The sequence below is a fragment of the Priapulus caudatus genome, unplaced genomic scaffold (assembly GCF_000485595.1).
Source record: "Priapulus caudatus unplaced genomic scaffold, Priapulus_caudatus-5.0.1 Scaffold1285, whole genome shotgun sequence".
NCBI classification, from domain to species: Eukaryota; Metazoa; Priapulida; class Priapulimorpha; order Priapulimorphida; family Priapulidae; genus Priapulus; species Priapulus caudatus.
In genome coordinates this window covers 51,847-61,877 of record NW_014578346.1, presented here as the reverse complement: position 1 = coordinate 61,877, position 10,031 = coordinate 51,847, and the positions used below count along the sequence as shown (strand labels likewise).

The window sequence follows — 10,031 nt, the reverse complement described above, 5'->3', positions numbered from 1 at the left end:
GGGGAGAGAGAGAGGGAGCAAGAGAGAGAGAGAGAGAGAGGAGGGAAATAAGAGAAAGAGAGATGGGGGAGAGAGAGAGATAGATAGAGAGAGAGAGAGAGAGAGAAAGAAAGAGAAAGAGAGAGCGTTGCACCTGGTGTTGGCAATGCCACCCGTTAACGCGTGCACGCGAGCTATTGTTTCAGGGCCGCCGACCCCAAGCGCCTGCTGCAGCTTGTGTTGGCGATGCCGCCCCTTAACGCGTGCACGCTCGATTGTTTCAGGGCCGCCGACCCCAAGCGTCTGCTGCAGCTTGTGTTGGCGATGCCGCCCCTTAACGCGTGCACGCTCTATTGTTTCAGGGCCGCCGACCCCAAGCGTCTGCTGCAGCTTGTGTTGGCGATGCCGCCCGAGCAACAACTTCAGTTCTTTAACACTCTCAAGGATCGTCTGCTTGGCGACGGAACGCTAAAACTCACCGCCCAGTAGCAGACGATCGCCCCCGGCAACGTCCCCGACAATGCCCCCAGCAACGCCGCCGGCAGACGACGACAACTACGCAGACCTTCCGATCTTCTCGTCCGTCTTGGAAAAGTCCTTCTTCCGTATTATTCGCCTTCGACCGCTGGGTTGCCTAGCGTCGGACTCGTGGTGCACAGGTGGTTTAGTACTGCTGCGCGGTCGGATAGCGGTTTTCTGCTTTTGGTAACGATGCAGTCTTTAATTCACGATCCACTCGGCGATCTGAAGGAATGTTCGAGTCTTGCCGCACCTTCACCGAGTTTGCACATCGATCGCAGAACGCTGCAATGGTGGCTTGTGATTCGGCTGCTACGGTGTAGTTGCACTGCTGCTTTTCTTGCCTTCCAAAATGGCCGCTGAGGTCGAATCCAGCATTGTAATCGGCGGATGTGCACTCGCACTGCGATGTCTATGCGATGGAAGCGTGCTGCCATTGTCCGTGGCTCTCTCGCTCTCTGGATGATCCCGGCGATCGAAATATGCATTGAATCGATTCTGAATATTCGCGACGAATAACGAAAAAGCAATCCGAATATATCTGACGTTGAACGGATGTCTTTTGACCGCGTCAAGCGATCTTGGCAGGGTGGCGTCGCCATTTTTCCTCACTAGAAAGTTTTTAGTGAGTTTCTTAAGTGTCCCGTTGACTTTACGACCCAGATGTGTCTGTCATTCCTCTTCTTCAGGCTCTAGACCGTGACGAGTTGTGAGCGCGGTCATAGCGGGGAAACGTTAATCTTTACTACAAGTCCGCATTAGTGTACAAATCTAGCGAATGAGAAATGTTTTATTTATTCCGAGTAATCATTATTCACATATTAAACGTAAGATATATCTATCTATATATATATATATATGTATGTATGTATACACGTATATAATGTTGAATTAATTATGACGATGGTGATGCTATAATTATATTCGAGAGTGGATGCGATTGTACGAAGGATTCTTCACATTATGTCTCTTGCATTACGAGATCTAGAGACAACACTTGTCCGTGTTCCTGTGTATGATCATATTGTTGTTACCTCCGCCAAGGGGTTGGCAGGAGGTTATGTTTTCACCCGTGCTCCTGTGCCGTGTGTGTGTATGTGTTGTAAAGGCTCCCGCACACGCGTGCTTGAGGTTCGTGTGATCACCGGGGATCTTACGATCGGCGGGGTGCCACCTGTATTAAGTGTCATGGGACTTGATCAAAATTGGCGGAACCAGATTAAAATGCCACCGCCACTGAGGTTTCGTGTCGAGCGAGGAGTGCCGGAGTCTCACACTCACCCCGCCGCACACTGCGATGTTTTCAGCCTCGCGGAGACCAAAATTATCAAACACGACAGATATTCTTTCCTCGCCGCCTCGCCGAGGACCGCAAAACTCACATAAATCGCTGACGCCGCAACGGCGAAGGACCCATTCAATTTGCCCAAATTTTTTTGGGGCTATGGGTCTTTTCATTTTTTTCAATATTTTGGCGGGTCTTCATTTTTTGAGAAAATTTAAAGGTTATGATGGCAATGCAAGCACCGGTTCTATTTTAAACAGTAACCCGAAAATATTCCTAATTTTGGTTTTGTGTGAGTGTAATTAGTTTAGCCGCGTGCTTACTATTAATTATCGATTGTATTAAATTAAATGTTTAATGTTTAAAGGTTACAGGAAGTCAAAAATAGGGACAAGACTGATGGTAAGAGTGCGTGAATCATCGTCCCGCAGCAGCCAAATTGGCAGTAAGTAATTTAGGCAAGCATTACTTAACCGCTTTCTTTAGCAAGCTGGACCGCGGCCCGGATCCTCGCGTTTGCTCAAACAGTTATCTGTTTTGTCTATAATGTCACAGCATTTTATACTTTTGAAGTGTTGTCGAGCAAACGTTATGAAACATTTTCGATTCGCGACACCTCGTGAGTGAGTATCTCTCTGACAACAAGCTCCCCCCCTCCCGATACTCTGTCGTGCGAGTGCCACCCCCTCTCAGATACTCGGTATGTCCGGCGGTTGCACCCGCCTCTCCGATACTCTGTCCGGCGGTGCACCCCCGCTCTCGATACTCTGTCCGGACGGTGGCACCCCCTCTCGATACTCTGTCCGCGGCGGTTGCACCCACTCCCGCCACCCAGACCTAGATCTCACGTAGGGTTTCTTCACTTCTTTTCTCCCTCATCCAGTAACTATATCGAGTAATATGTTGTGGTGTGATCTCAGAGGTGTACAGGTGTGAGGCCGGTGCTATGGACGTGCGGCTGGACCGGCTAGCAGCGCAGTGTCAGCAGCACGTCTGTGCTCTGTGGCTATGTACGCGTGGCAGTACGGCAGTCGTCTGTTACACGTTAGTGTTGGTTACAATCGTCACTACACGTGTTGGCTACTAGTACCAATAAATTGTGCCCTAAAAATTTTTATATTTCTGATTGCTTAATTTTAATAATAAACTAAACTAACGTAAATAACATCAGAAATATTAAAAATTTTGTTGGCGCACAATTTTATTTGGTTCTAGTTTTGGTACAAGTCACTTACACGTGTTGGTTACAAGACACTACACGCCGTGCGTGCACACGTTTGCTACATGCTTTAGTACGAGTGTCGTCTTACGCATGTGGTGCGAGTCGTTGCACACACATCGTTCTTGTGCGTTCGTACTCACGCGTGCAGAATCTCTCGTGCGGTCTGCGTTCGTACACGCCGTGGTGCTGTGCCGTTCGTCACGCGATTGCTGTTGCTTGTGCCTGTTCGTACTACGCGTGGCGCCAGAGCCTGACGGGGTTCTGCTTGTGCGTTCGGTACACGCCGTTGTAGCGCTGTTCGTACACGCGTTTTGTGCGTCCCGCATGTTCGTTACACGCGGTCGTCGCAGTGCGGTTCGTAACACGCGTTTGCCGGTGCCGTGCGTTCGTACACGCGTTTGTGCTGTCGTTCGTACACGGCGTTCCGTGCGTGTTATCGTTTACGCGCGTGTGTCGCGCTTGCTTTTTCGTACACGCGTGGTAGCCGTGCGTTCGCTACCACGCTGTGTTGTTTGCGTTGTTTCGTCACCTGGCGCGTGTCCTGCGTGCGTTCAACTACGCGCGTTGTCTAGTGCTAGTGCGTTCGTACACGCCGTTGTGCACTGTGCGTTTCCGCTACGATGCGTTTTGCTATCGATAAGTCTAGGATTGAGGGCGACTTACGAGATTATTGTGGGACCAGGGTTCGACCGTCCACTTTCCCCTACAGGTGGCGCTTCTGCCAGCTTCTCCGCTGCCAGGCGGTGCTTATTAGCGCCCATCTCGTGCGTTAGAAGCGGCGAATTCGGTCCTCGTCGGTAAATTATTATACCGGCAGATGTCCCGGGCACGAGGATGGGCGTTCATTTGTATTAATGGTATATATATAGATACATTTAATATTGCGTTTGTTATATAATATAATTATAATAATGCTTATAGAGTGTATGTTACGGTCAAGTTCTATTCTCGTGTTAGAGAGAGAGAGGAAGGAAGCCTTATTACGCTTTTTACCCTCATAGCTAACCTTGTGTTGTCTAGCGACGATCAAAATTATTACATTTGTATGCCTAGTGATTTGTACTTACAAATTGTAGCGAGTAGTACTGTTTGGTGCCGGCAATCACCTCCCTCCAGGTGGTGCCACCAGTAGCATCGAACAATACAACGGCCACAGGGACTGAGATATAATAGATTTAGCGAGCATATTGATCAGTAAAATTAGTTGTTAGCATTCATGTTTATTCGCCCGTCGTTGTAGGGCTTTAGCAAGCACGCATCAGCTGCAGATCGCGCTTCGCTAAAACGTACAAGCACACAATCTATTATCCGAAATTCTGAAAACCGAAAGTTTTTTTCGGTGGCATGGTCGTCTGCCACCAAAAGCTTCGAGTTCGGTGCTAACAAGGTTCACTTACAGAAATATTAATGGTGTTTGGCAATATTACTGCATACATATTCGTACGTGTACTGGTGGTTACAGCCAACTTGGCGCTCTTAAAAAACTTTGGTGTTTTTTAGTACTGGCTATTGCAGGATACAATAGTACTACAACTGTACTACCATTCCAGAAATTCGAAAAATTCAAGGAAACGTGGGTCCCAGCGCGGTTTTCGGTATATACAGATTGTGATACTGGTTTCATTACGACCATTAGATATAGAAGAGATCATTTTTTCTTATATCTACTGTTCTAACCTTGTTCGTAGAGCGATCAAAAGATGCTACACCATATCGGTACCACTATAGAAGCGAGCGACCTGGAGTCCTTCACTATGAGACGCATAACAGCGAAGGATATATGAAACAATGTTTCACGTTTGATGGACACGTAGTCTGTCTTGCCATGTCAACGCGAAATCGGTATTCAGTTAGCTATACGGTGTATTTGTAATATTATATTATTCTTTGGGCTGTCGGATGTGACATTTGTGATAAACGACAGCTTTGGTTCACGTTTTTAGTAGGAATCGTTAAGTGTTGGTGTGTATACAATGCCACATTTGTTTAAATTTCCCCGCGTAGTTATAATCGACTAATTGCTATTTTGATGTGTGGTAATGCCAACGCAGTGGAGTATTTGCGCGCCGCTTGTACGTCTTTGTGGCCGGGCTGACTGTATTGAAATTTCCTTCACTTTTCGCTCCAATGGTACCACCAATATCCAATCATTCTGTTGTTGACCTATTTAGTTTCATTTCCAAACAATTGGAAAGCCACCCGTTAAAATCCGTTTCACTTTTGGATTCGACCTTCATCTCTACTAGCTTTTATTTCTTCAACGATTAGTTTGGTTTATGATTTTAGGCGCATCACACTAGCTACTCATCGGAATGCCCGGCAAGTTGAGGATCAAATCCTTGTTGGTGTTTACTGTTAATTTTATCTTTTTAGAGTTTAATTGGGACCTGTATTTTACGACAAGTTTATACACATTTGGGGTGGTCACTAATAAAACGTTCCGTGATAACACCACCTGTATACTTTCCGCTGCTTTTTTTATGTTACGAATCCAAACGACATACGGTATCCTTGCCTTCACCTATCGTTAGCGCAATGTCTGTTGAAATTGCAACGACAAAGACACGAGGAGAGAAGGCCACATTAACGGTAGCTTCTTGCTGAGTAGAATTTTATTTACTTTACACCCTGGCTTGCATTCATTACAGAGAACTTTACAATCTTCTACCACGTCGACCTCCCGCTTCCTACTGCGTGCTGTCCGCGGTGATGGAGGGGTGACATCCTCTGGTAAGCATTACAAATTACAACACGCATTAAAGGCTGATGACGTCACCGTAAATTAGTAAAAGTTTAAAAAATGTCACTTTTTCAAAAATGTAAGCTGATTCTGTTCAACTTTTTTATCGGTTAAATTGCCTGCATTATTATTTTCCTATTTTGCTATTCCGTCCCGCAGGCTGACCAAACCGTCGTGACTTCGTACAATAGCTTCATAGCTAGCCATGTTAATCTCGATGATCAAAATAGCAAATCGCCCAAGTTTTTTTGGATTTTTAACTAGTTCTAGAAACAATTCTTATCAGGTAAAAATATTCCGGAGCCATACATTTAGTTCCTTGATTACTTTACTTTCCTATGTAAAACAAATTGCAACAAAAATATGCACCATTAGAAAAATTTGTGATGTTATAGTAGTCAATTAATCTACGCCGTCATAAAAATCAACGAGCGCCACTTTTTATTAGCGACCGTAAACCTGTACATAATGATTCATTTCGTCAATAAAACCAGCGTCTTCTTGTAGACAGTGTGTGACTGTTTTCTGTAAGTCTGTGTCCTGCTAACACAGGCTTGAATGTCATTAATGACTTCTTGGGGGTATCTTAAGTCATGATTTAATCTACAATAATTTTACGTAGATTTTCACGATAATAGAAAAATGTGTGGCTTTAGACAAACGTGTTGTCAGTTTTTCCTCACCTCTAGTATTTATCCACGATTCTTCTCTCTCTCTCATCGATCTGTATCTCTACCCCCCCCCCCTCTCTTCATCGGCTTTCATAATTCTTCTCCCCCCCCCCCATCTCCCACTCGTACTCTCGTTCTCTCCGTGCTCAACACGCTGGCTTCAGCGGTTCCAAGACATTTTGCTGAATCAGCAATGTGTTTACTCAGTGCCATTGGCTACAAAAGTCTCATCATTTGCCAGAGCTTTTACACCAGCCTTGCCCCTCCCACCCCCATCAATATTCAACGACCACGTCGGACTGGTAGGCAGAGGTCAGTGCATATTGTCTTCCACAGTCCTTGGCCGCGGGCTGGTTCGTTTGGCCTAGTATAACTTCTGCCTGCTGAGGCCACTCAACCGGATGCCGTCGCTATCTTCATGCCAGATCGCGCCCCAGGCACGCAGAGCCCAGACTCGAAGAAGCCTGGTGGTTCCGGGGATCTTTGTCCTGTAAACACACGGTAGACAACTCACATAAACGCCGTCGCACCGCCGAAAAACAACGAATATCTGTGCAACATTACCCACTCACATACTATCGATTACACAACTATACAATGCTACACAATTAAAACTGATATACTATACATTTCATCGAGAAGAATGTTGAACTTGTTGAATGCACCAAAAGCCCAACAGCCCCCACTATAGCCTCGTCTACACGACGAACCTTAACTCGATTGTTAGCGATTATGTTGAGCGTCCTACACGACAACACCGAATAGCGCATTCATTACGCATTTATGTATGCTATGCGTGCGTTCGCGTATGTAAACCTCGTGCGTGTGTTATGTAAACATTTTGCCGTGCACGTACATGTGCCCGTTGCATGCATCCGTGCACGTACTAGTGCGTTGCACGCTCCGGTAGTGCTGTGCCGCTGCCCCGCTCCGTTAGTCGGCCTGGCAGGTACACGTTCTGGTCCGCGTACGTTTGCCGTGCTTGCGCAGCCGTACACGGTTGGTGTGCATTCGTGCTGCGTGTGCGTACGTCTGTGGTGTGCAGGTACTACGTGCATTGCTGTTTTGTGCACGTACACGTGCTAGGTGTTGCGCTATCGCTGGAGTTATGTACTATTCGCCTAACTCGACGTTATAGGATCTACACATGGCGCGCCTTAACTTGCACGTTAAGCTTAACCTCGATTCGACTGGTGAGCCCAGGGTCTTAAGCTTAACTCGATGTTACTTAACTTATCAGCGTTTAAGGACCCGTGTAGACGCCGCCTAACTCGACCCCCCCCCTTTTTACCCCCACTTTATAGCGTTTCGTCGGGTGGTAGACGAGGCTTATGCGGAGGGAAATCCCACACCAAACTGTAGCAACTAGGGAGCACCTTTTACTACAAACACCGCAAAAAGGTTTCACTTATTCATTTCTTGCCTCACACACCACTGCCTCAAACGAGAGAGTACCCATCACTAACAACAAACACATTAACGATGGGGGAGGGCCATCGCTTAACAGCCGAGGACGGGAACGAATGCTCACTTGTATTCCGCGCCCGGCTGCCAGCGCGCAGTTTGATGATTCCAGTGCCCCGGTTGACACCGAGACCTTTGCCATCGCCTTCGGCGACTGTTCGTGGGCGAGCCAACAATGGCCGGCGTTACGGCGACGCCTCATCACGGTCGGCCTTCACCTTTCATTTGCCACCCGTGATTCGGGAGATCGAATCTCCCTGCAACGTGACACACGCGGGTGCGTCAGAGTCAGGGTTCCAATGACAACACACCACGAGAAATAAGCGTTATTAGTACGATAAGGCTAAGTATTACGCGGATGGGGGGTCGTCAGGGCGTCATGGCCTCAATGACAACACCACCAGATTTTGAAGCTATAAGCGTATTGTACGCCGATAAGGTAGTGTGTTATGTGATGGAAAAGGGCGCTGTCAGAGGTCAAGTTTCTAATGAACAAACACACCACGCGCAAACTACGTTGCTGCAAGCCAATCAGCGCAGCGCCAAACGGTTGAGCTCCTGCCCGCCCTTTTTGGCCGCGGGTAACATTCGAAGGATCGTTTCGCCATGGATATTTTGAGGAATTTCGTGTGCATCTGAAGCACACATTCTGGCAGGTGTTAGCTTGTTCAAGCAGGTCTTCCGCAATTCCAACGATTATGTTGGAAAGATGGCGTCACCTGCATGGAACAAACCTGAGGTTGTAAACTGTATTGAAAACTGTCCGTGAGGTTGTGAGATAAGTGCGGGCGGCAGTAAAGACACCATGTTGTATATATATACTCAATAGATGGTGTTGTTGCTGTAGCTGCGCTAGCCAGTGCGGACTTGTTCTTGCTGCCAGTGATAGGAGAGATATGAAAAGGTGTTTACATGATCTCATCTCTTAACTTGGAATGAGGAGAAGCGGAAGAGTAAATTAATAAACTCACTCGTGTTCCCATCAGTCTCATTAAATCAGTGTTTTTTGCTAACCCCACGGTGGCAGTCTCTTTTGACTCCTTACCTTTTTACGATTCACATATGCGAAAAAATTCGTGATCATTCATCTTTTGCCGGAACAGACATATAACCTTCATATTGTTTACATTGACGGTTTGTTATGACAACCAGTCATTGCCTTACAGACATTCTTGACATTTCACATTTTCACCTGGCTGACGTGATAGTAATCAACGAAACCTTATAGTTAATGTTTAGCAATACCTGCCAGACAAGTCCGTCACGTGAACAAATGTGTCGTTGAAACTGGCGAATATGTGCGCAACACCCGAAAACGTTTTCTCCCTCCTTCGCCCTGAGGTCCCGAGAACCACAACTGGGGCCTCTTCCTTTGTCTTTCCTTTACGCGGAGCCATCTGATAGAAGAAGATCAATGCCAATGGGAACATTAAACACCGAATACAAACAGAAGCAAAACATTTCCGGCCACGAGTTTTCCATAGCCAGTTTTTAGTTTTAGTCAACCTTCAAGCGTTACGACTTCATACATGTAAAACGGCCTAATCACTTCTCCACGCACGCAAATAACAACTCTGCGCCTTTAGATAATTAATTGGGCAATACTTCTATCACATTATATGCGACTTCAAACAGAAAAAGATATACATGCACACGAAGTTTATGGTAGATGAAAAGTAAAACGACAACTACTTACCCATAACCCCTTTAAACTAAATTATGGCTACTACACGACGTAAAGCCCGTTGTTACGAAAATCCACTTTCATATACTTATCCCGTGTCCGATTATAAAGATTTCGATAGATTTACAAGTGACAAATAACAAACTCTACCTTTTATACTTTACAGTATGGCTGATAGAGAACGCGACACTAGCGCCGCCTGTCGAAGAGAAAGAGAGTTCACCGGTCGTGTAATAACAAGTAGACATACAAGGGGTGACCGGTCGGCGATCGCAGACGAGCAAAGAGTTTGTTTACATGATGAGATTCCTGGGCGCTTTTTCAGATTTTTCTTTCTCGTCATTGAATGATTTTGCCCGTTACGATTCATCAGATCTGGAGCCAAATATTTCCGCATAGAGGTAAATCACGTTTCATTGTAACTTTATCTATTCGTAATAATATTTTTAAGCGTTATTAAACTAATT

General features: G+C 46.2%; 1 protein-coding gene and 1 pseudogene across 1 annotated transcript in view; one reads left to right on the top strand and one right to left on the bottom strand.

The window, feature by feature from the left end:
* LOC106816099 (phosphatidate cytidylyltransferase 1-like) overlaps positions 1-1,347 on the top strand; it is a 3,972-nt gene extending 2,625 nt beyond the window's left edge. The window contains exon 5 of the mRNA XM_014820654.1: positions 342-1,347. Coding sequence (XP_014676140.1) covers positions 342-468 — 127 coding nt within the window. The 3' untranslated portion in view covers positions 469-1,347. The remainder of the gene's footprint in view (positions 1-341) is intronic.
* A 6,718-nt stretch (positions 1,348-8,065) lies between these two features.
* Positions 8,066-9,814, bottom strand: LOC106816096 (annotated as a pseudogene).
* Positions 9,815-10,031: the final 217 nt, after the last annotated feature.